Source organism: Saccoglossus kowalevskii, chromosome 16 (genome assembly GCF_978046115.1).
Source record: "Saccoglossus kowalevskii chromosome 16, keSacKowa6.1, whole genome shotgun sequence".
NCBI classification, from domain to species: Eukaryota; Metazoa; Hemichordata; class Enteropneusta; family Harrimaniidae; genus Saccoglossus; species Saccoglossus kowalevskii.
In genome coordinates, this window is record NC_140656.1 from 8098311 (window position 1) to 8125745 (window position 27435).

Here is a 27435-nt window from a genome sequence, read left to right on the forward strand (position 1 = left end):
TCAACAAAGATCAGTTAATGTCAACTAAGGTCACTTTATCAAGGGATATTGTATTTCAACAAAGGTCAAGGAATGTTTGTGTCAAAGATCACTGCGTGTGACAAAAAAGGTCACTGTGTCAACAAAGGTCAGGGAATGTCAAAATTCAGTTTGTGTCAAAGGTCACTGCGTGTGTCAACAAAGGTCACTGTGTGTCAACAAAGGTCACTGTGTGTCAACAAAGGTCACTGTGTGTCTCATCTGAGTCATCAAAATAAAAAAATTCTGAAAAAGTATCTGTCGTGCGTGTTGAATCAAATAGCCAATACAACTCAGTCAGCAATGCTGCAAAATATATAGGGTCTAAGTGTTGGCCACGCTAGCTAAACCAAATAAAGATTGGTGAAAATAATCCTTATCATGCCTTGCCATGTGCTTGAAACTGAGTATGGCAGTAAATAATTTGGATGCTATACATACAACTGGTAGTGAAAAAAAGGTTACATTGCCAAATCTGTCATTCAAGGTTACATATGCATAATAAAATATGACATTTAAAACTGTATTAAAAAACAATAATACTTTATTTTAGCTGGAATTAATTTTCGCTGAAAAGATTTTTGGTTGTTTTGTCAGGAATTTATTTTCACTGATTTTTGACAAGTTGAATGTAAAATATAGGAAAAAAGGTATGGTATATTCACTGGATTTTATTTTCACTGAATCATTCCTTCAGTGCAAATAGTGAAAATTAATTCTAAGTACATAACATCCTACCAGAAATAGACTAGTCAAACGTTTATAATTTTTTTCACATACATAACCCTGGCAACATACATCATGTAGTGATTATTGTATCAGATTTATGCTCGGTAGACGAGAGTTCAAATACTACATTGTACTTGGCATTTAACACCAAAAGTTTCACCCCACCACCCTATCCTGGATGAATGTGCCATAAACTCAATAGAGAGTGCAAAGCCACACTATATGTGACTGATAGTATCCACTAATGGATATGTTGAGTGCATGTTTAAGCAGGTCTGGTTGATGCTTGAATAAGTGCATAAATCGGTCATAATGTCACTATGATAGGAAGATGGTCAGTTAGTCCTGTCCTGTAATCATGCATGATGCATGTATGTACATAGAAAATGTCAAGGGAGATAAAAAGTGACATTAATGTCGGGAAAAGTTGCCAGGTACAAACATTTTTTTAAATGTAGATATTCGACTCTTTGAACATTGCACTTATGAATATATTTGATATATAAGGTACATGTACAAAGAAAGCATGGGAAGAAATTGTTTGATTATTGATAATATGAACAGGAAAGATGGGACAATTCTGATTCATACTTACTTCAATCAAAACATAATACAATTATATTTAATTGCTCTGTTTGATGGGATTCTATAAATAAACAAAATCATTGACAATTACTGTGATTAATACTTATATATTATATATTATATTATATTATAATGCAAAATTAATAACTAGAAATGTCAACTTCCTATATAATTGTAATAATATCATCTCTATAATTAAAACTAAAATTTGTAATACAAAAAATTACAAATATATACGCCATCATATCAGTTAGATTTTCATAGTGATGGAGTGTTAACCTTCACACCACCAGTTCCCTCTTTTCATCACAAATTCAGAAAATAGTCCTCTTTATAGTCTGCACTTTCCTTCAGAAGATTAGGATGAAAATAGCCAAATTTCTCAACTAAAAACTGAAAATTGACTCAAATTTTTTATCTGTTTGCTCCAAAATTAGGGTTCATTTCCAGAAATATTGAAGAAAAAAATTATTAGAAAAGAAGTGCAGAAAAATTCGGGCGATAGTCTGGTGGTGAAAAAGTTAAATGTAATATCAATGTAAAAATATTTCTGTTCCATGTTGTTATTTTCCTTTTAACACTACAATAGATATTTTATAGAATCAGAAAATAACAGTGAGGTGTACATATTTCATTTAAACCTTATCCTGCCAGTACAATAGGGCTTTTACATTACTTAACCAGATAAGGGTTTAATCAATTTGCAAAAGCTGATACACAAAGAAAAAAAAATCCACCCAAGAGTATTTTGAGTTTGAAAAAAATTGATTCAAAATACAATAATAAATAAACATATTTCTTTCTCATGGTTCATTTATGACAAATCAGTGAAATGGAAATAAAGCCCAAAAAATTAATAATAAAATCACTGAAAAAAATTAAATAAAAAGGGAAGAAAAAGCTACCAAAAAAAATGTGTATTTATAAAACAAAATTAATTTAAAAAAAAAATTACTTGATGTATAATTGTAGAAAATAATATATTTGAATTGGACATTTTTTTTAGTTGAAGTTCTGTCATGACCTTTCATTACTATAGCAGTGCTTATATGAATACCTTTCTGTTGAAGGATAATGACATCATCGTTTCCTGTATTCAAAAGCAGGATGATGTCACAGTTTCCTGTCTCCAACAGAATGATGACATCACAGTTTCCTGCCAACAAAAAGAATTTCTCAAAGAAATTGATTTTGAGAAAGAGATTCACCAAGGAAGTACTAATGTGCAACCTCTATATATGTTCAAAAATTGTTCAGATTTTTGTAGTCTTTTTCTAATCATAAACTCAATCTGTTTTTGTTTGGTTATTTTGACATAATGGTTACATATTTTATTCTTATTGTCTAATCTGTTATCTACATCTTGTATACTGTATCAAGCATTAGAATGTTACTATGGTTATGCATCATTACCGTGGTTTCTTTATATGTAATTGTGTTGTATCTACTAATTTTTTAAAGTTAAGTGCTGCTGAGAAGTGCTTCTGGACCATCTTCTTCCCTCACCACCTAAAAGCTAGGGCTTTTTTCACAAGGAATAAACTTGCCATCACTTCTTCACCTTTCCCTTGTCACCAAGAATACAGGCACTTTTCATTAGCCACTATGAATTCAGTTGTAGCTACTCATGGACCACCTTCTTTCCTCATCACCATTATGTCAAGCAATTTTTACAAGTCACCAGTTGCCATCACTTCTTAACTGTACACGTTTTCCTTATTACAAAAAGCCATGCACTTTTCATTAGTCAGCGAGAATTCAGTTGTTATCACATCTAAACTGTTCACGTTTTTCTTATTACAAAAAGCCATGCACTTTTCATTAGTCAGCGAGAATTCAGTTGTTATCACATCTAAACTGTTCACGTTTTTCTTATTACAAAAAGCCATGCACTTTTCATTAGTCGGCAAGAATTCAGTTGTTATCACATTTGGACCACCTTCTTTTCTCATCACCAAAAAGCCAGACACTTTTCACCAGTACGTTGTAATTTTTGAGAACCAACTTCTGTTCATCTAAAAAATCAATATAATATCACAATATTGATGGAATGGATCAGGCATGAATCTTGTGTGTACGAGTGGATAGAATTAAACTTATGAATTGAAATAAGACTGAAAGAATAATATCACATCATAAATATATTAATTAAATAAATGATAAGTGAGAAAAACTAGGCCAATCTGCCTGTACTGACTAAGTGGCGCTTTTTATTGGCTTTTCTTTCAACGTATGTAAATACTCATTGAGACACACCATATGTTGCTATAGGTGATAAAAGATTTTAAACAGTTTCCATGGTAACTATACTTTCTCTATGCATAGCGTTTAAAGCTGATTTGGCTTAAACTTCCTCACACCTAGGTATCATGTCCTAAGCTTAAAATAACCAGGAACTGCTATAAGCAGTATAACTCTTGTTGTCAAAAATCAGAAGAATTGAATCAAATTGAATGTTGTCAATGTAATAACTTAATTGTGAAATCACTATCGAAAGATGCTTAGGTTGAGAAAATTCATCTTCCTTAATGTTTGTTTACAAATTTTGGTAGTATACAAAATTTTCATGGTACATTTTTCTCCAAGGATCATTCATTTGGGACTAGATTTCCATTGAAAGGTCGTAGACATACATCTTTGTAGTCTCTGTATTAATGTATCCTGAACTGGACGCCAGCAGAGTAGCTTGTCAAGCTGATCAGTTACGCCAGTAGACCTGGCATCAAGACCTGGAGGGAACAAAATGTCGTGTTCCCTGATGTACTTAGTTTTGTAACGTTGGATACAGCACAGTTCAGTGTTTATCAATCTGAGTGTGTCTCTGAGGTAAAAGGTAGAAGATTGTTCCATCAAGCGCATGTAGCTAGCATAACATTTTCCTTCAGTGACTCGTCTTGAATGATAAATACAAAATAATGAGTCACTGCAAAGTAGCAGTCCTGGTTGAAATAATCTGTGCATACACTACTCGATAGTGTACATTATTAACTCTCACAGAAGCAATGTTCTCTCATATAATGTAATCAAGTGAACAAATATTTGTCTCACTCTGATAGTGATTATAATTCTAGCGACTCCAGTTTTACATGAGCATAGTGTAGCATATTCGCTGTGATAAGTGAAAAAGAATACTGGTACTGTTTTGTCTGAAGCACCTAGGGGGTTATAATTGGGAACGTCTTTAATATTACATAAAATAATGACCTGCAATATGGGATTTATTGACAATTGTATTAATTGTAATATGTTCCATGCCTAAAGAACAGAACAGATAAAATTACATATCAAGTTTGATATATTTGATATCATGGGGCACAAATTCTGATTTTTCATTTCTCCAATGTGTTTTACTGTTTTCGGTTTGTAATATCAGATTTGTATGTAATTTGCGTGGCATGCTTAGATGCTCAGTGCGCTCTATAAGGCTATTACATGAATACCACCAAGTACATGTATGCAAAAAGGCAGTACCATTATCGTATCGACCAACACATAGCTATTTTGTCTAATTTAATGAGAGATAACGGCTCGAAATAGCAACAATAATTTTTCACACTGTGTGAACGTTTGCGTTCAGTGACTAGATTCTGTTTCCATTACGCACTTCTGCGTCTGAAATAAACAGAGGATAATGTTTGAATGTGACGTTAACATTATTACCAAACAAGGAAGACATTCAAACATGTTCGAACAGCATTTTACGGCTACAATGTAACATACTGACAAAAAGTACTTCATAATTTTAGTAATTACTTTTACTTTGATTTAAATTTTTGCTAATTTGGTTTCTGAAAGTATGCTGCAAAGAGCTCTCCTGTATAATCTTGTGTCACGACAAATATAATATTTACCAGTACCTTCAAATCATTGATTTATCTTTGGATTTCATTGTTTGGTGAATTCAAGATGGCTGACACACCCAAATTGTGGGAAAATTGCTAAGGATGTCTAAAGGCAAGACACCTTAGATAATTCTGCGGACTTGCTCTAAGGATGAGGATACCACTCATGTGCTCATGAGTTTCATGTTGTCAAGTAGCAGTTTTTCCACAGTTTTTCTAGTTTTTTCCTTCAAAAGCTTCCTACAGCCATATACAGATTTTTATTTCTTCCCAACTGTCATCAACGTGATTCAACTTGATTTTTGAGACTAAAGATTTCCACTATATATTGGTTTGTTTCAAAATGGCAAATGGTTACAGAATGTTACAGAAATTGTTTTTTTTTTATAAGTAGCACGCTGTCGAGCACATGTATATCATTTTTGAAATAAGTTATGGTGACTGTATGTTTTTGAAAAGTTTACCAGAGCAGGTGTTCTGAATCGATACAAGTAGGTACTCCCCGGTACACCATCAATAAAATGACCCAAGATATCTTTTAAAATGACTAACAATAATGAGGTTGAAATTGTTATAATTTATGGAATTCACATAGAATATTTGAAATGACTTGCCTTTCAATCAATTTTTATATCTCGTTTTTCATTTTTTTGCATCAGAGAATATAGCTTAAAAAAAGGTTGAGTTATGTTCTGAGGAAACGATCAAATTAAAGGAGACAGAATAATGTGTTGTTGCCTAGCAACTGATTTGTAATCAATCATACTGGGTATTTTACATTTAGTTTTGTCATTATACCAATAAATCCTTTGAAAATGCTAAATAAAATAATTTATTGTATTGTCTTATTAGAACAATAGAAACTTTTAATTAAGAAATGTGATTGATTCATTTCTATATGTATGTATGCATTGTAACTGCCCATATTTAATGGTAAGTTCTGTCAAAATTCCAATTCCTTTCACTTTTATGAGACAAATTTCTGACAGTCTGGGTAAATCGCAAGTTTGTACCAGTAATTAACAGTTTGACAGGTGTGTCATTAACGTGTTGCAAAACACAATGAACTGATGGGCATTATAAAAAATATACCTAGGATCATCGTCACCTTCAAGATATACGTACCGGTAATTCACTGCAGCTAGGCAACACCTGAGATTATTATTAAAAGTCTCTGGGGAAAAAAAAAAATATTTTTGTTTTGTTTGGTCTTGGTCATAGAGGAAATATGTCATACTTTATAGGTATTTTTGTATCGATGGGTGTCTTTTTGCGGTGATATTTCTCTCCATATTTGCTGGATTGCTAGGAATTTTATGACGTGTATCAGTTGTAACTTGCACATGAGAAAATATTTCTAAAATATCATTGTCTGACTGACTACATTGATTATCTTTGATCTAGTGGATCCATTCTCTGATCTATGGTATTGTTGTTGATCCTTGTACACAAGATGGGCGTCAAGCAAATATGCTGACTCATGTTCTGGGATTATGTACTCTTTTTAATCCTTTGAAGGCAACTTCAGGCACCATCCACAAAATACTGTAAAATACTTTTATTTTAGCTGGAATTAATTTTCGCTGAAAAGACTTTTTGGGTGTTTTGTATGGAATTTATTTTCACTGATTTTTTAGCTCCGCTGTCGACTTTGTCGAGCGGAGCTTATCATATGAGTGATTGTCCGTCGTCGTCGTCCGTGTCAATGTTTTACTTTTTCGACTTCTTCTTGAAAACTACAAGCCTGAATGCTTTGATACTTGGTGTATATGTACCTTGGGTAGACCTCTCTCAGATTTGTTCATTTCATGATGATATCTTCAATTCTCTAATTTTGGTGAATATTTTTGTCATTTTTAGTAAAAAGTGATATTTTCGACTTTCTGTTGAAAACCGCAAGTGCAATTGCTTTGATATTACATATATAGGTACTACATGTGGACCTCTCTCAGATTTGTTCATTTTGTAATGATATCTTTAATTTTCTAATTTTGGTGAATATTTTTGTCATTTTTGGTAAAAAGTGATATTTTCGACTTCTTGTTGAAAACCGCAAGTCCAATTGCTTTGATATTACATATATAGGTACTACATGTGGACCTCTCTCAGATTTGTTCATTTTGTAATGATATCTTCAATTCTCTAATTTCGGTGAATATTTTTGTAATTTTTGGTAAAAAGTGATATTTTCGACTTCTTGTTGAAAACCGCAAGTCCAATTGCTTTGATATTACATATATAGGTACTACATGTGGACCTCTCTCAGATTTGTTCATTTTGTAATGATATCTTTAATTCTCTAATTTTGATGAATATTTTTGTAATTTTTGGTAAAAAGTGATATTTTCGACTTCTTGTTGAAAACCGCAAGTCCAATTGCTTTGATATATTATACATATAGGTACTACATGTGGACCTCTCTCAGATTTGTTCATTTTCTAATGATATCTTCTGTTCTTTAATTGCCATGTGCATTGCTAACAGCGGAGCTATCTCAGCCGACAGGCTGCTTGTTTACAAGTTGAATGTAAAATGTACATGTAGGAAACAGGTATATTTACCGGATTCTATTTTCATTGAATCATCCTTCAGCGAAAATTAATTCCAAGCAAAAATAAAGTATTTTACAGTAGTTACATTTATAGTCTGCTCTTTTCCACATGAAATGTTATGAAAATTTCAAAATTTTTGATCAAAAAATAGAAGCAGTGTCACATTTTGTCTGTTTGGAGCAAAATTAAGATTTAACTTAAAGGGCGGCAGTCGTCGTGCCGCGTCCTGTTCGATATGGGACTCATAGCGCTGTATACAACGCGTGTAAAATACATTGTTTATTTACATGAAATTTGAACACGCGCAACGACCACCGCGCTTTGAAGAAAATGTGAAAAAATTTACCTAAAGGGGTTTTAGATTTTTAGCTTCGCGTCGACTTTGTCGAGCGGAGCATGTCATAGGAGTGATTGTCCGTTGTCGTCCGGCGTCCGTCGTTTGTGTCAATGTTTTACTTTTTTGACTTCTTCTTGAAAACTATAAGCCTGAATGCTTTCATACTTGGTGTAGACCTTAGGTAGACCTCTCTCAGATTTGTTCATTTTGTAATGATATCTTCAATTCTCTAATTTTGGTGAATATTTTTGTCATTTTTAGTAAAAAGTGATATTTTCGACTTCTTGTTAAAAACCGCAAGTTCAATTGCTTTGATACTACATATATTGGTACTACATGTAGACCTCTCTCAGATTTGTTCATTTTGTAATGATATCTTCAATTCTCTAATTTTGGTGAATATTTTTGTCATTTTTGGTAAAAAGTGATATTTTCAACTACTTGTTGAAAATCGCAAGTCCAATTGCTTTGATATTACATATATAGGTACTACATGTGGACCTCTCTCAGATTTGTTAATTTCGTGGTGATATCTTCAATTATGTAATTTTGGTGATTGTTTTTGTCATTTTTGGTGAAAAGTGATATTTTTGAATTCTTGTTGAAAACAGCAAGTCCCATTGCTTTGATATTATACATGTTGTTCATTTTCTAATGATATCTTCTGTTCTTTAATTGAAATGTGCATTGCTAACAGCGGAGCTATCTCAGCCGACAGGCTGCTTGTATTGATTTTGAAGCATGTTTCAGACTTAAGTTTTTTATTTTCATCACAATGTACTATCAATGGCATATTAAATACAGTATATGGAAATCGGGCATAAATTTGTTTTTCCAACAAATTTACTTTATTGTTTTTGAATGTGGTGACATCTTGCAAAGTATCTAGAATATTTTAATACAATCTGTTTTGATACATGATTGCTTGACCAATAAAATAAATGATATTAAGTCTGAATAATAAAAAAAATGGTGCATTGTGGGAATCACTGCGTCTTATAAACTACCTGTGATGCCCACATTCAATTTAATTTACCTGTCAATTTGGGCATCTGGTTTGTACCGGTACAATGATGTATCAACCTAGGGCAGATTACATGTACATAATAACCTTTTAAACTTTTAACATGATAGTATTGCACATATCGGCTATTATGGATCCATTTATGAGCATATATCTGAAAGAAATAAATCTATTCTGTGGATAGTTTTTCAAATGTGATATCCAATTAACACATTTTGTGTTAAAAGCCTTCACAGATGGCCAAAGAATGAGAAAAAAACATCAACATCAGCAGTCAATATGATAAGTACGATATAATCAAGATTCATTTTTCATAAAATTGTGGTTTTTATTTGGAAATCTACTTGATTAGTTTGTGTAATTATTCCAAATTTTTATTCCAATCGAAGTTATTAAATAAATTATAAAAAATAACATTAACACATGAATTTCTCTCAGGTTAATATGGCATTTACTTGTCATTCCTTATTACCTGGTACATTCAGTAAATCACGCTAATTTGATCAGATTATATAAGACTTACCTATTTATTTTTAACTGTTCTTCATCTACTTTCTGGCACAATATTTACTCTCTCATCACTTAAAATTCATGAAATGCATAAAATCCACTGTAAGTGTCAGTTCTACTATTATGCTATAAATTAAGTGGCAAATATTGCTATAAAACAAATGACACATGTAATAAAAATATATATTATTTTATGTGTTGCTATGCTGCCGAATTTTGTGTCGTTTTCATGGTTACAACTCAAGCTAGAATGATATTGCGTCTTTATAAGTGAATATGATGTCAAAAGGCGTATGTTAAATTGCATTCTGGGTAATTGAGATCATGGTTTATGGTTAAATAATTTCTGGGACTTGTATTGAAATGCTTTTTGGGTTATATGAGATTGGAGCTCATATTGAAATGCCGTCTGAGATATATATATGCTTGGGGCTTATATGATAAAATGCTTTCTTGTTAATAAGTCAGAGTTCATGCTGAAATGCATTATGGGTAGTATTTAGTCAACTGTCATGTTGAAATGCATTCTGGTTAATATATGAGATCAGGTCTTATGTGAAAAGTAATCTGAGGTTGTTGAATTGCTTATACTAATATGTACCAACCAAGAGTTATGAGGGAATCAGAATTGTAATTGAATATTACAGCATATTACATGGTGGGAGTGCAATCTGGTAGCATTGCTTATGTGTGGGCTTCAAACGCTTCAAACGCTCAGCACCGTCAATGAGGTTTGATTGACATTACCTTGCATAAAACGTAAATTGCAATTGACCTCACTGTAATGACGCATTGGTTGTGGAATAGGGAAAAAGGACCTGAAGCATGCGCACTGCATACACAATATGCTAATAACAGGCTTTTGACATAGACATATCTCATGAATATTATTTTAAAGTACAATTATTAATAGAAAGAATTTATTATGAAACGCTGGAATTGCGTATATTCGCATATATTTATAGTTATTTGAAGACTGTACACACTTTTTATCATACTAAACTGGTCACCAAATTTAACAAGTGAGTGTTATTTATATTGCATTTACTAAAGGTTATAAGCAATGATGAAGATGATTTCCGTTTCCTAGCAACCAACTTGTAACTTGATCATTCTTATCTTTTAATTTGTTCCTGTGCAATAGTCCTTTGAAAAATGTATGATTAATATCTAACAGGTGGTAGTAGATTTTCATCTATTAATACTTTAATCATCCACATTCATTAAATTTAACGCATTTTTTCTAAAAGAGGTTATCATTTTTCAAGAAACTTAATCATCCTTTTGATAAATTGAGATACATGTATATTTAGCAAAATTCAGCGAAGGCAATGTTTACAAGCTGCAAGTTAAAGAAAGCAGCCATTACATGCTCTCGTAATTTTGCTTTTAAAAGGAACTGCTTCTGGATTTGAAATTGAATTTGCCCTGATATTGATCGTCAATGAGAAGTCTACTCCTCTGGACTCATTAATCTATTTTGATGCCGAAATTAACTTTTGTCAACTTTCACAAAATAATGCTGCATCATTTTTAGCTCTGTTGTTATCGTAGATGACAGGGCAGAGTTATTCATTCAGGTGATTATTTATTGCCATCAGTTCATCTGTCAACAATTTTTTAAAACTATTGCCCAATTGCATTCACATGTTATATGTACTGTGGATGGACCTCTATCAGATTTAATTAAAAATTCAAGGACGATAAGGTAGCAATTGACATTTCTACAACATGATGCCTCGTGTTCATTGAACTCAAGCAGCAATGCTTACTATCTGCATTTCCTGGGGAAATGTTACAATCTATATGCATTCTTTTAGAGCACGTTTTTTTCTTGTAACTTGCCTGTAGTTATGTTTATCATGAACAAAGATTTTAATAAGTTCATGTTTTGTTCAAATGGTTACTGGTTCGATGTATTGCGAAGTACATGCCGAAATGATAGTGAACATGACTCCAATTTTTGAGCCAAAAATCTTCTTCAACATCAGTCTTTTTGGGTGCAGTTTACAACTGGCTGAGAGACACTCCCATCCAAAATCCAGGTGACTATAACCCTCTGTTGGTTGTTATCTCCTGACAATAAAGTCTTTCCAGCTACAGTGTGTGTTATAACCATGGTGAAGGAAATTCCTCTGATGTGATTGTCTTGTATCCATGGTGAGGAAAACTCATCTGCTGTGATGTGTCTTGTAACCATGGTGATGTAATACTGGCATGTATTACAGTATTGTAAGTCTTTGGTGTGGTACTTAGTGTTGTGAACAAATTCAGAAAAATGACTTCAAGGTATCACACCACAAATAATATGTAGACATGTTTTTTACCATGGTTTGTTTTGCAGTAATTGGCATCAATGCGAAGTTGCTTTATATTATTATTATTATTATTATTTTATTTCCATTTCTCTAAAGAAATATACCCCACTAAACTGGGGGAACAGGTTACAATGCGAAAGTTACAGGTGTGACTTTAATCGCCTCAATAAAATAAAGTATTATATATATATACACATACACACACATATACAACTCATCTATTGGAGAACTCACACTAACAAATTATATCTAATCTGAAAAGCTGTGTATACAAATCTTGCAATACTTTGGATGATTTCATGGTTATCCTGAGAAAAAATATATGTAAGTTTACGGATAGGCGAAAGGAACTCGAATTGTGGTTCAATGCGGTTAATTTGATCAAAAAGCGGTTTTCGAATATGGTTATATGCTGGACAAACTACCAGAAAATGAGTTTCATCTTCAACAGCATCTATACATATTTGGCAGGTTCTATTTTCCACTGGAGTTCCATAATATCTACCGGTCTCAATGTGTAACTTATGATTAGAGCACCGGAGTTTAGTTAAAGCTTGTCTGTACAGGGGAACACGAACGATATCCAAATAATTCTCATAAAAAACATTTGTTTTAAATTGGCGAAACGTTTGTAACTTATTTCTACTGTTTGGGGATCCACGAACATCGTCAAATAAAGCATCTTTCCAACTTTTGAAGTAAAAATCTCTCTCTTTCTTTCCAATTAACAACGTTGTTTCATCGATAATTTGGGAGATAAACCTATTCTCCCAAACAGTATGCATATTGTGTTTAATTAATAATTTCTTAATAGCTAAAGCAAAACATGGTTTTCCTATCTGTGCCATTTTTTCAGACTCTCTATAGGCTTTGTAAACGAGTCGATTAGATGACATTTTCAGAATACGTTTCCAAAATTTAATACGGATTAGATTTCTGCCAATACTAAGTGGATATCGTCCGAGTTCACCCATAACTGCACTATTGGTTGTACTTTGCCCCACACCTAATATATATTTACACCACTTTAACTGAACATTTTCAATTGGTTTACAATACCGATTTCCTATAACTGCCGCTCCATAGTTTAAAATTGGTTTAATTTTGAATCAAATATTTTTTGAAGTAATTTTGGTGAAATCTCGTTACTAATTCCTTTCCTGACCGCGTACGCTGCCTTTGAAGCTTTTCCGGCCAAAATTGCACATGCCAACTTAAATGAACCATTTTCGGCAAAGACAACGCCTAGATATGTATAATTTACAACAATATCAATTTGATTTCCAAATAATTTAAAATCCAAGTTATCGTCATCACAGTCACGAATATAATATTGGAGATAATAATTTCAGTTTTAGTGGTGTTTACAAACATTTTCCACGTATAACAATAAAATTGAAATCTGGCAAGTAACAACTGTAAACCCGAAGCACTATCAGATACAATAACGGTGTCGTCGGCATACATTAGACATGTTAGTGGATAATCATCCAATTTATAAGATTGTTCCTGATTGGCCAACCAACCCTAATACCCAATAGTCAGACCAATCAGAGAGCAGCTTGTTTGTTGGCAGGTTTTATCAATTTATCAAATTTTGCCTTCTATATATACATGTACATGTATGCTTTGACTCAACTGAGTAACTGTTCCAGGTTTGTGTCAATGTTTTTTATTTTTGAGAACTTTGAGTGTAAGACCCATTGTTGGATTTGGGCACGTTGGCAAGCGTTCTTATCTACCGTACTAGCAGTATCAGCTAGAAGTAGAATTTCACTCAGTTCAACTTTTGTTGGTACAACATATATTTGTTTTTTTAAATGTAAAAATAATCAAACTGTGGCATACGAGAATGAGCCTTTTTGTGATCACTCGACCTCTTCTGCTTCTGTTAGAGAGATGTACTTCAGATAAACCAACAATGGTACATGTACAAGCCAGATTTCCTGAATTATCAGAAACTTGTTGGTGTCAACTGTTGTTGAGATTACATTTACTAATATACGTGTAGAATCACAAGCTGGTATGGATTACAGTGTATGCATCACCAACTATACTTACTCTGCATTATTCTGAATAATTGGAAATGATTGGTTCACAATCATTTCAATTTATGTAATTGATTTAATTTGCTCTGTCCATCTTCAAATTGATTTAGTCAATACAGATGTATAGTAGACAATATTTGCTAATAGTTGAACTAAGTTCAAAATTCTGTAAAATACTTTTTTTTAGGTTTAATTAATTTTTGCTAAAAAGACTTTTTTTCATTGTTTTGTATGGAGTTTATGTTCACTGATTTTTGATGAGTTGAAGTTGATGAGTTGAAGAAAAAAGTTACAAGGATTTTATTTTCAGTGAATCACCTCTTCAGTGAAAAGCATAAATAAATTCCAAGCAAAAAGCATTTTACAGTAGCTAGACAATGACCAATGACTTCTTTCTCAATATTATATTTATTGGTCTGAGCAGCAAACTGCATGTACATAGGGTTCAAGAGTTTGAGTGGCATCTGTTACTATATCAGCTTTCATGATCATATTTTTGTAATTAGTTCATCAACCTTTTTTTAGCTCCGCTGTCGACTTTGTCGAGCGGAGCTTATCATATGAGTGATTGTCCGTCGTCGTCCGTGTCAATGTTTTACTTTTTCGACTTCTTCGACTTCTTCTTGAAAACTACAAGCCTGAATGCTTTGATACTTGGTGTATATGTACCTTGGGTAGACCTCTCTCAGATTTGTTCATTTCATGTTGATATCTTCAATTCTTTAATTTTGGTGAATATTTTTGTCACTTTTGGTAAAAAGTGATATTTTTGACTTCTTGTTAAAAACCGCAAGTCCAATTGCTTTGATATTACATATATAGGTACTACATGTGGTTCTAACTCAGATTTGTTAATTTCATGATGATATCTTCAATACTCTGATTTTGATGAATATTTTTGTAATTTTTGGTAAAAAGTGATATTTTCCACTTCTTGTTGAAAACCGCAAGTCTGATTGTTTTGATACTATACATATTGTTTATTTTCTAATGATATCTTCTGTTCTTTAATTGAAATGTGCTTTGCAAACAGCGGAGCTATCTCAGCCGAGAGGCTGCTTGTTTATTTTTTTGGGTCTAATAAGAAATATCTCACATGTATGCTTTTAGTAATACATGCAAATAAAGCTAGGATAATTTTTAAATTTAGTGAGGTAAAAAGTAAGGTAAAAATGGTGGAAATTATTATATATTTATTACCCAGTATAACATACTATGAAGGAATTACATTTTTGTTGTTTTTATTAGCTGAGAATATACATCTAAGATATACCGGTATATTTATTAGAACCATAAAAATCACGAAATTACATTTCAAAATTCTGCAAATGTCAGAGTATATACCGATGTGTCCAGATTTTGAAAATATCATGAAATGAAAATCAATTTTGAGCTGTGCATGCTGTCGTTCTTGTAAGAATACAGAATTGTCGGTTGGATTTGTAAATAGGCTTGCGTTCCCGCCCATTGACGTAAATGAAAATGAATTGTGTGCCCACCCACTGACTTGTACTGTGGGTAATTATAAACGAATCCTGGATTTACACATTCAAGAATTTATTGCATATTGAGAAACCTTTCTTTTCATCTGTTTTCTTTTTAATGATTTATATAATATCTATTTATAAATCTACATTTTACATGCAAATGGTGTAGTCTTAATTTACATACGTTAGCTACTTAATGTCTTTTAAATCCATTTCATTAGGTGTTTCTATTCAAATACTAATTTTGCAACAATTTCAAAAATATAAGTCCATGCTAATATTTTTATATTATAACACCCCGTCCCCCTGTTTAATCAGTGTCATTTTGTTATCCCATGTGGTCAAATTACATCTGGGAAATTTATCTCTGCTTGGTTTAATACTGTAAAGTATTTAATTTTCACTCAGAGAAATTAGTGCGATTCATAGGACAAGAAAAATTCTCACTACTTTCAAAATTCATGAAAACTTGTCTCTCTGAAATGAAAGCCTTTTAAAGTGTACATACAAAATAATGTATTTACATACTGACATCATGTGATCTAATCCAAGATGGCCACCTTGCTGTCATGTTGGTTGTCCCGGAAGCCTTGTCGTTCAGGTACATGTAAATTGGGGCATTGAAGCAATCATTCAGTTCACTCGTCAATATCAAGGTTATTAAATTTTTAACGAAACCTCAAATTCATGTACCTGTAAATCTATTTTACATTTCAGAAATATATGTGTACACAAAATAGTGTAAACCACATTAATTGAGCGAGAGTAACATTTTTGCAAATTTTCACGAGTCAGTAAAAATAGTGAAATTTTGTAACAGTTTAAAATTTTACTTTAGTTCTATGAAACAAAGTGTTAGTGAATTTTTAAAATTTGTAAAAATCATCAAATCGCGAAAATTCCTACCAGCAAAATTTAAGCGGTATACAGTTTCTGCGTTTATGTATTTTGTTTTTCTGCTATGTCTCATGAGATGGTGATAATTTAGTTGAAATCTTTTGGGAAAGATTGACTGTTTACTATCCACATACATGTATTTGTGGGGTTTTCCTGCTCAAGAAACTTTGATTTATTATTGTCTCCAGTATTTTCATGACGCCACTATTTTTGACATTTTGTTTTGTTCGTTTACATCGCTATACTCATAACATTGTAAAAATGCTCCAGGCAGTACTTGATAAATACGATTGGATTTCCTGACTATGAATCACAATTGATTGGATTTATGCAATTTCAACTCCTTGTTAAAATGGTCTAACCCAATCTCCCTGTGAAAAATGGTCTAACCCACTCAAAGAAAATGTAGTTCTCAAATTTTGCTACAAAGTTGACGGTATTAAACATTAATTCAACAAATATACATATCTCATTACAGATTAAACAATGTATACTACCATTCCATGAGAAATTGTACAATTTGCCATGCCACCACCCCCTCTATAAAAATGATTCATTCCACTTATGGAAAAAGAATTCAATTTGTAAATGCAAAGCACCAAACAGTTCAGAGAATAGCTATTCTCTAATATTATAGTCCTTGTTTTACAGTAAACACATGCTGTCCCTGAGTCAGGCTAGGCTCAGGGGTGAGAGTCACTCTGAAGACAATATAGTACATCTGTCCCCGAATCATGCTAAAGTGAAAAAAGTATATCTGCTTACGAAAATCAAAAACACTAGAAAAATATTTCTTTTTCAAGTGTCTTTGATCAGGATGATTGAATGCATCTATCCCTGACTTCTTGAAAGGCAAGGCCATCCCCTGACTCTCCCATGTCCCACAGGGTTATCTGGTGTGTGTGGCTATCCCTGTCTTCTTGAAAGGCAAGGCCATCCTTTGACTCTCCCATGTCCCACTACAGGGTTATCTGGTGTGTGTGGCTATCCCCTGTCTTCTTGAAAGGCAAAGCCATCCTCTGACCCTCCATGACCCACAATAGGGTTATCTGGTGCGTGTGGCTACCCCTGTCTTCTTCAAAGGCAAGGCCATCCCCTGACTCTACCATGTCCCACCTAATGGTTATCTGGTGTGTGTGGCTATGCCAGTCTTCTTCAAATCTTCAAAAGCATTATAAGTCTTGTCTACCCCTGATTCACCCAGCCTACACCATATGCAGGGCCAGCACAAAAATAGTGATTCACAAGTACATCTACATTTTAAAGTTCATATCTAATAACCATCCCATCTGAAAAAAATCTGCTCATGAATAAGAAAACTGAAATTTAAGAACTTATTTTTAGCTATTATTTCACAACCTCAAATTATTAATGTCTGATATTTGTGCATAGCCTAAGGTGTTTTGTTTTGCATCTTAAAAGCAAGTTTCCCAAAGGTCAATGATTAGATAATAATGTACACCAGATAGATTATTCTGTTTTCTTGTGATCTGATTGGCTTACGTTGACGCATGAAATCTTAAGACTATATTTATAATTGTCCCACCAGAGGCAAACTGCATGTACATACGGTTCAAGAGTTTGAGTGACATCTGTTACTATATCAGCTTTCATGATCATATTTTTGTAATTAGTTCATCAACCTTTTTGACTCCCATGTGCGAAGCACAAAATGGGAGTCTTTGCAGTTAGTGTGTCTGTATGTGTGTGTGTATGTGTGTGTGTGTGTGTGTGTGTATGTGTGTCCGACTGTTCCACTGCTATCTCAAGAACCATTCATCGGTTTTTGATGAAACTTTGTGCATAGATGCTCTGGGCCAATGCGCAGATTTGATTAGGTTTTGGTAAAAATCCATGCTTGTTAATTACCTAATTTGCATGATAATTAGCTAATTTTTAGCTGTTCTATGACTGTTCCACTGATATCTAAAGAACCACTCATTGGATTTTGATGAAACTTGGTACATAGATGCTCTGAACATATGCGCAGATTTGATTAATTTTTGGTAAAAATCCGTGCATATTAATTACCTAATTTGCATGATAATTAGCTATTTTTTAGTGGTTCCATGACTGTTCCACTGATATCTAAACAACCACTCATTGGATTTTGATGAAACTTGGTACATAGATGCTCTGAACATATGCGCAGATTTGATTAATTTTTGGTAAAAATCCGTGCATATTAATTACCTAATTTACATGATAATTAGCTATTTTTTAGTGGTTCCATGACTGTTCCACTGATATCTAAACAACCACTCATTGGATTTTGATGAAACTTGGTACATAGATGCTCTGAACTAATGCTAGGTTTTGATTAGTTTTTGGTAATAATCCGTGGATACTAATTACCTAATTTGCATAATGATTAGTCAATTTTCGGTTTTTCCACTGATATCTCAAGTACTAATCATCACATTTCAATGAAACTTGGTACATAGATGTCATACGACACTGCACAGACCTGATAGTTTTTATGGTAATATCAGTACATATTAATTACCTAATTTGCATAATTAATTAATTTTCAGCATTTGATATAAGTAGTTAGCATTACATTTCAATGAAACTTGGTACTTACATACTCAAGGACTATGCAGAGATTGATTGTTTTCGATAAATATTTGTGCATATTAATCACCTAATTTGCATAATTAGTTAATTTTCAGCTTTTCCACGGGTATCTCAAGTACTAATCATCGCATTTCAATGAAACTTGGTACATAGATCCTTTAGGACTATGCAGAGACCTGATTAGTTTTAGGGTAAATAATTGTGCATATTAATTACCTAATTTGCATAATTAATTTTCAGCTTTTCTACTGATATCTAAAGTACTAATCATCACATTTCAATGAATCTAGAATTATGCAGACCCAATTAGTTTCCGGTAAATATTTGTGCATATTAATCACCTAATTTGCATAATTAACCAACTTTCACACTGATATCTCAGGTACTATACATCACATATCAATGAATGTACATGGATGCTGTAGGACAATAGACAGACCTGAATAATTGTGGGTTAAAATCTGTACATATTAATTACCTAATTTGCATAATTAACCAATTTTAAGCTTCACACTGATATCTAAAGTACCGTAAAAACTCCAAAATTTCGACCAGTTTTAAATAATTGGTGTTAGAAATGTGACGTGTTTTTAGAGTCAAAATTAAGGTGCATTTTCGGACGGTCGAATTTTTCAGAATAGAAATCAGCAAAAAAAAATGGGGATGATAGACAGTGTGCTTCATTAGTTTTTAAAAAATGCAATGTCCGTCAATTGACGTAAACTTCCTCATGTTTCACGGTAAAAGCAAAGGTCGTGGCCGAGTTGTAACTCAAAATCTAAACAAAGTCATCAATCAGTGAGTATTATGACAAGCAAAACAAAACATCAAGACGCGGAGAAGAGGTCAGCACAAAACTAATAGGTCAAAAGACAAAGCTGTCTCGCACTACCTAGGAAAACTTGCGAATGTTCAAAGTACAGGTACCCATTGGACAAAAGATACATGGAAGTTTAGCAAACGATCTCCCCGACCCAGTGCAATGTATCCGGTTAGAATCAAAGCTCACGTGTCCCTTATTTGAGGGACCAAATTCTGCCGTAAATTCGCCCTTAGATTAAAAAATAAAATGGGATTTAAGAAAATAAAATGGGACTTTTAAGGTGTATTTTGGCGTCATTTTTCGGACATTTCAATCAATCCTGCCGGCTAAAATAGAGTCTAAGTTTTACCGTAGTCATTGACGTCTGTCTATTCAAGAGTACACGTGTATGATTTTTATCGTGACTAGCGTGAGCGGGTAAGCTTCCTTTCGAAAATGAGCTGTTATCACTGTGAACAATGTTAAATTATTCTTCAGATGACCAGTTTATTTTTTAAAAACAACTAATTTTTTTATTTAAAAAAAATCATGCCGTTTTCGCATCAAAATCCAAGCCAAAATATCGTACTACAACATCAATCTCTTCCGCATTGCGTTCAATAACATTAACATATTTAAATAAGCTATGGTAATTTGAACACGTTGGCATCATCCAGCTTTTTGATTGGTTAATTAGCGATTTGACCTATTTGACCTAAGAGAACATGGCGGATATCCTACAGCATCAAACGTTTATGCGAGACCGGAATCATTCGCTTACGATGAAACTAAGTTGACTTTTATTTGTATTTCATAACCATTCAACAAATTTATTTTGTGTACATTATTATAATCACTACTGAGTACAGTAATAATCAACAATTCAGAAACGCAGCATGCCGAGATTTTTGTGTTCGTTTTTATTTGAAACTTCGTTTATTTAAAATATATTTTCGTTACCAATAAAATAAAAATCTCTCAGTCAATCAGAAACCCGGATTCATGCCTTTGAGGAAGGTCCCGTTTGAACGCTCACATCGTTTTTTTTTTTCGTTTGGGGGAAAACTAAAACTGGTCGCAATTTTCGAATAAGAATGAGTCGGCAATTTTTAGTGGAGTCGAAAATTTGGAGGTAAATAAAACACCGAAACCCGGCAAATAAATAGGCGATAGAATTTTTAGAGGGGTCGAAATTTTGGAGTTTTCACGGTACTAATTATTCCATTTCAATGAAACTTAGTACAAAGATGCTCTAGGACAATGTACAAACCTAATTAGTTTGCGCAGACCTCATTAGTTTTACACTCAAATCTGGTCATATTAATTTTCTGATTTGCATAATTAGTTTTCAGCTAAGTAATTTCGAATTATATTTAATGTGTCTCCAATACTCTCAGCACATGGGAGTTCTTTCTAAGCTTTCTTTGATTTAGCTCTGCTGTTGACTTTGTCGACCGGAGCTTATCATATGAGTGATTGTCTGTCGTCGTCGTCTGTGTTTCACTTTTTCGACTTCTTCGACTTCTTCTTGAAAACTACAAGCCTGAATGCTTTGATACTTGATGTATATGTACCTTGGGTAGACCTCTCTCAGATTTGTTCATTTCATGATATCTTCAATTCTCTAATTTTGGTGAATATTTTTGTCATTTTTGGTAAAAAGTGATATTTTCAACTTCTTGTTAAAAACCGCAAGTCTAATTGCTTTGATATTACATATATAGGTACTACATGTGGACCTCTCTCAGATTTGTTCATTTTGTAATGATATCTTTAATTCTCTAATTTTGGTGAATATTTTTGTCAGTTTTGGTAAAAAGTGATATTTTCGACTTCTTGTTGAAAACCGCAAGTCCAATTGCTTTGATATTACATATATAGGTACTACATGTGGACCTCTCTCAGATTTGTTCACTTCATAATGATATCTTCAATTCTCTAATTTTGGTGAATATTTTTGTAATTTTTGGTTAAAAGTGATATTTTCAACTTCTTGTTAAAAACCGCAAGTCCAATTGCTTTGATATTACATAAATAGGTACTACATGTGGACCTCTCTTCAGATTTGTTCATTTTGCAATGATAACTTCAATTCTCTAATTTTGGTGAATATTTTTGTCATTTTTGGTAAAAAGTGATATTTTCGACTTCTTGTTGAAAACCGCAAGTCCAATTGCTTTGATATATTATACATATAGGTACTATATGTGGACCTCTCTCAGATTTGTTCATTTTCTAATGATATCTTCTGTTCTTTAATTGCCATGTGCATTGCTAACAGCGGAGCTATCTCAGCCGACAGGCTGCTTGTTTAACCCACCCTGCACTTCTATTGAAGATGTGCTAGCATCTAGTCTTACAAATTTCATATTTGGTTTCACATGTACATGTGAATATGCTTGGATATATGTAGTACGGCAGTCATAAATCACAAAAATTAAGCATGTATAGATAGACAATTAATTCCTCAGTTCTTATACATATTTTTTGTCTAAATTACAATGACTGACAACAAGTATTTGTAATTTGCAAAACTTACTAGCTAACTGTTTGGATTTTGACTAAACAGCTGGCTTTTGAATCTCGCTGACGCTGACTTGTGGTCATGCCCACACTCTGCTAATCTATATTACAGTACTGTATTTTAATGCAATATATTGTCCTCTACCCCAGGCCGTATATGGTCAACCCATGAACAAATTGACTTGTCCTTTTGGAACGCAAGTGTACTGCAATTCTGTTGTTTATTTACTAACAGGTAAATCATAATGTATCAAATCGAGATCTCGTACAGAGGAAGGGTGGGTGGGGGGTTGACAGGGTCACACCAAAGAACGAATACATTATATTAACTTGCTGCAATTTATATGATCGAAGGTTCCTCAGCTCCATTATAAAAATGTGAAGATACAGTTGTCACACTTTCAGGAACTAATCAGCGACAGGAAAAGTGTCCTATGTTCTTTGTGTGATGAGGTGTTTTTATACAAAAGATTTTTCACTCAAAAATGATAAATGCGGTCACATTTTATGTCCCCTAGATTTGTCCAGAGTGGACACAGCCACAAGTCAGCAACAGCAATATTCAAAAGCCACGTGTTCATTCAAAACCCAAGCAGTTAGCCAAATCGCTAATGAGTTTGCAAATTGCCTGCCCCAATACTTCTGAGACTTGCCATATGAGATTCAAGCATTTAAGACAAAATATATGGAGCTCAATTGAGTTTGCAAATATTATTTTAGAATTCTGTGAGATTACCTGTCTAAGACTGAGAGAAATACGTGTATTGTGAGATTCACAGAAATAATGTGAAACCCACAGGAATCCTGTAAGACTCACAGGAATAATGTGAGACTCACAGAAATAATGTGAGACTCTCAGGAATAATGTGAGACTCACAGAAATAATGTGAGACCCACAGGAATAATGTGAGACTTGCAGAAATAATGAGAAACTCACAGAAATAATGTGAGATTCACTGGAATAATGTGAAACTCACAGGAATAATGTGAGACTCACAGGAATAATGTGAGACTCACAGGAATAATGTGAGACTTGCAGAAATAATGAGAAACTCACAGAAATAATGTGAGATTCACTGGAATAATGTGAAACTCACAGGAATAATGTGAGACTCACAGGAATAATGTGAGACTCACAGGAATAATGTGAGACTTGCAGAAATAATGAGAAACTCACAGAAATAATGTGAGATTCACAGGAATAATGTGAGACTCACAGGAATAATGTGAGACTCATAGGAATAATGTGAAACTCACAGGAATAATGTGAGACTCACAGAAATAATGTGAAACTCACAGGAATAAAGTGAAACTCACAGAAATAATGTAAGACTCATAGGAATAATGTGAGACTCACAGGAATAATGTGAGACCCACAGAAATAATGTGAGACTCACAGGAATAATGTGAGACTCGCAGGAATAATGTGAGACTTGCAGAAATAATGAGAAACTCACAGAAATAATGTGAGATTCACTGGAATAATGTGAAACTCACAGGAATAATGTGAGACTCACAGGAATAATGTGAGACTCACAGGAATAATGTGAGACTTGCAGAAATAATGAGAAACTCACAGAAATAATGTGAGATTCACAGGAATAATGTGAAACTCACAGGAATAAAGTGAAACTCACAGAAATAATGTAAGACTCATAGGAATAATGTGAGACTCACAAGAATAATGTGAGACTCACAGGAATAATGTGAGACTCACAGGAATAATGTGAGACTCACAGGAATAATGTGAGACTCACAGAAATAATGTAAGACTTGTAGGAATAATGTGAGACTCACAGAAATATTTCCGAAAATCTTGTGAGACTGAGATTTAGCTTTATGAAATAGTTTTTGACATATAAAGACAATGATTGTTGCTTTCGGGGCCAAAACAGATACATTTTGTATGTACTACAAAAACAGTGTTTTCATGATAAATGTTACATGTGTATTAGTGGTTTTGTTTTTTCTAATAAATACTATTGTGTGTCTTTGCAATCTTAATGTTTTTAGTTTGTAATAAATCCTAATTTTATTTGGTCTACAGTATAGAGTGTAGAGCAACAACATCAAAAAACCATACATGTTTTCATCCATTTTGCATCTTTAATATTGGAGATGTACATGTGTAGCATATGAGACTAGTTGTTGTTGTACAGTAAAGGTGTTTGACATTGTAATTGGAAGCAAGGTCATCAGTAAATCTGTCATGAGTTATTACTTTTCATTGTTATAATGCTGTCCATTATTTGCTGGCTCTTGCGAAAATGAAACCAGAATGTTTTCAGCAAATATGATTAATGAATCAACTGCAGTGCTATTCTTTGGGGGCCTTCCATGTAATTTGAATAAAATAAAGTTTTTTTTTATTTTTGGGAATGATTTAACTTTGTTTTTGCTAATGTGATTTGTTTCACCAATTTATCAAAATACTGTAGAAAGTGTAATATTCACTGGGTTTATTAGTTTTAGTGGATTGGATGTTACAGAAGTATTACACTCGTGTGAAGGAAATAATACAGTCTTTGGTTAACTTCACTGGGTTTTAATTTAGCACAAAACAATTATTTCTATCAGTACATTAATTATTAGCTGATTTTTATTTAATTATTAATTTTCACTGATAACTAGCTAATATCTGCCAAATTAAATCCACGTGAGCATGGAGGGTCCATATCCTTGGGAAAATTCTTTGAAAGTCTTTGGATTTTTTGACGTCTGGAAAGTCTTCGAGTTGTCGTTAAATTGCAGGAAAAATAAAATAATCTTTAAAAATCTTCAAATTTCTTCATAGTTATTAATTCATTTTAGAAAGGCCTGTTTTCTCGAGGGAACTACCATATCCTCAGAACTTTGATGAGCTTTGGTGATGAGGCTGAATTGAGGGTCAAAATGTCTTGGGAAAAATGCAAGAAAGTTTAGGAAAAGGTCTGGAAAAGTCTTAAAATCATTTGGCTTTTGGTGCTATGGACCATGACATGTAAAATAGAACTCATTGTTTTCTTGCCTAGTTGGTGAATTAATAACCTAGTGAAAATTGCTCAAAGCATATCAAAATTAAATGCCAGTGAAAATATTTTTTTTTACAGTAATTAAGCTTTATACAGTCAATTGTATCAAAACACTTTACTTATCTCGAAAATGTGACATTGTTTTGAAGGATTAAATACTGCTCTAACAAATCTTGAAATAATGATAGTAAAATAACAATCAGAAAAATGTTCCCATGAAACTCATGAAAATCAAACATTTTTGTAATTCTGGAACAAGATCTTGGTCTTGCATCAACAGATTTTGTTCAAACTTTGTAAATACATTGGACATAGACTCTTGATCACATTGTTTTGCAGATTAAATTCAAAATGGCCGTCTGGTGGCCATTTTGTTTTAGCAAATTCTATGCCAGAGATATAGAATTTATCTTTGAAATGCCTCTTTTATCAAGTATGCACGTACTCCGATATAAACTGACATTGAAAAAGTCATGAACTGTATTATTTTATGCATATGAATTCAAATTCGCCTAATTCAAGGTGGGTTTGGCTATGAAAACACAACTTTTCTTATTTGCTCTGAACCAGATGTGGAAAAATGAACATGTTGTTATTTTGCATAATTTATTCAATATTCAGCAGGATTAACTTGAATCTAGACTAATATCTTGCATAGGTGAGGACACTGAACCAGTAGTGCCCTAATAACATTTGAAACACACGAGGGCGCTCTACACAAGTTTCTAAATTTTCCTTTTTTCTCCTACAGCTTCTGTTGATGCATCTTTGACGCAAGGTTTAAAGAAAAGAGTTGGAGGATTACTTAAAAGTTACACAACTGCTTCTCTGTTCAAACAATGTGCCAAACAATGCACGCCTGCTTTACTAGTTGCTCAAAAAGTTGCTGAAATTGAAGCCGAAATTGAGAATGCACACAAGTAAGTCAGTTTCCTTATTCTGCATGTCTTTTATAGACATGGATGGGCACGGTTAAACGTACATGACGAAGAATTCAAAAGCATTGCAAAGTCTTTATATTTTGCTGAGTGAAAGTTTCCATTAAATGAAAAGTTGTGGTATCCAATCTAATATTTTTGTGATTTCTAGTTTGGTGTCATTTTTGAATCGTAAATGAATCCATAATCCTACAATTGCGTTTATAATTAGTCCCCGTTCGGATGCAGTCCGAAAACGGGGACTTATGTTTTGCCCTGTGTGCGTCCGTCCGTGCGTCCGTGATCACCTGTATCTCGAACATGCATGGACCGATTAAGTTCAAACTTCACTCATACATCACACATTATATGGGACATATGCACATGCATTTTTTTCATGATCCGATTAACGATAGCCGAATAGCGGCCATTTTAAGGCCGAAAATGCATCAAAATCGCACATTTTCACCATTCCGGACCTGGATCTCAGTTATGCATGGACGGATTTTGTTCAAATTTGGTACATACATTAAACATAATAGGACCTTGATGCACGTCATTTTTTTTTTTTGGATCGGGTTCGAAATGGCCGACTGGCGGCCATTTTGTTTTAAAGAATCCAGTTCTGGATCCGTATCTGAGACATGCTTGGATTGATCGAGTTCAAACTTCACACACACAAGGTACATCATGTCACAAATATGTATGTGCATTTGTTTCATGATCTCATTAACGATAGCCAAATGGGGGCCGCTTTAAGGCCGAAAATGCATTGAAATCGCACATTTTCACCATTCCGGACCCGGATCTCAGTTATGCATGGACAGATTTCATTCAAATTTGGTACATACATTAAACATAATAGGACCTTGATGCACGTCATTTTTTTTTTCGGATCAAGTTCGAAATAGCCGACTGGCGGCCATTTTGTTTTAAAGAATTCAGTTCTGGATCCGTATCCAAGACATGTCTGGATTGATCAAGTTCAAACTTCACACACACATGGTACATCATGTCACAAATAGATATGTGCATTTGTTTCATGATCTGCTTAACAATAGCGGAATGATGGCCATTTTAAGGCCGAAAATGCATCAAAATCACATATTTTCACAATTCCAGAGCCGGATCTCAGTCATGCATGGATGGATTTTGTTCAGATTTAGCACAATGTGTTGTACATATGCAGGTGCATTTCGGTCATGATCTGCTTTGAATGTATATGTCACTCAAATATGAACGGAACGGGGACATGTCA

The 27435-nt window shown here is 33.4% G+C and overlaps 1 protein-coding gene across 2 annotated transcripts in view; it reads left to right on the forward strand.

Moving 5' to 3' along the window:
- Positions 1-27435, forward strand: part of LOC100372486 (small G protein signaling modulator 1) — a 91261-nt gene that overhangs the window by 24543 nt on the left and 39283 nt on the right. For both annotated transcript variants that reach the window (XM_085491713.1, XM_085491715.1), the window contains exon 4: positions 26012-26180. In XM_085491713.1, the coding sequence (XP_085347839.1) occupies positions 26012-26180 (169 nt within the window). The remainder of the gene's footprint in view (positions 1-26011; positions 26181-27435) is intronic.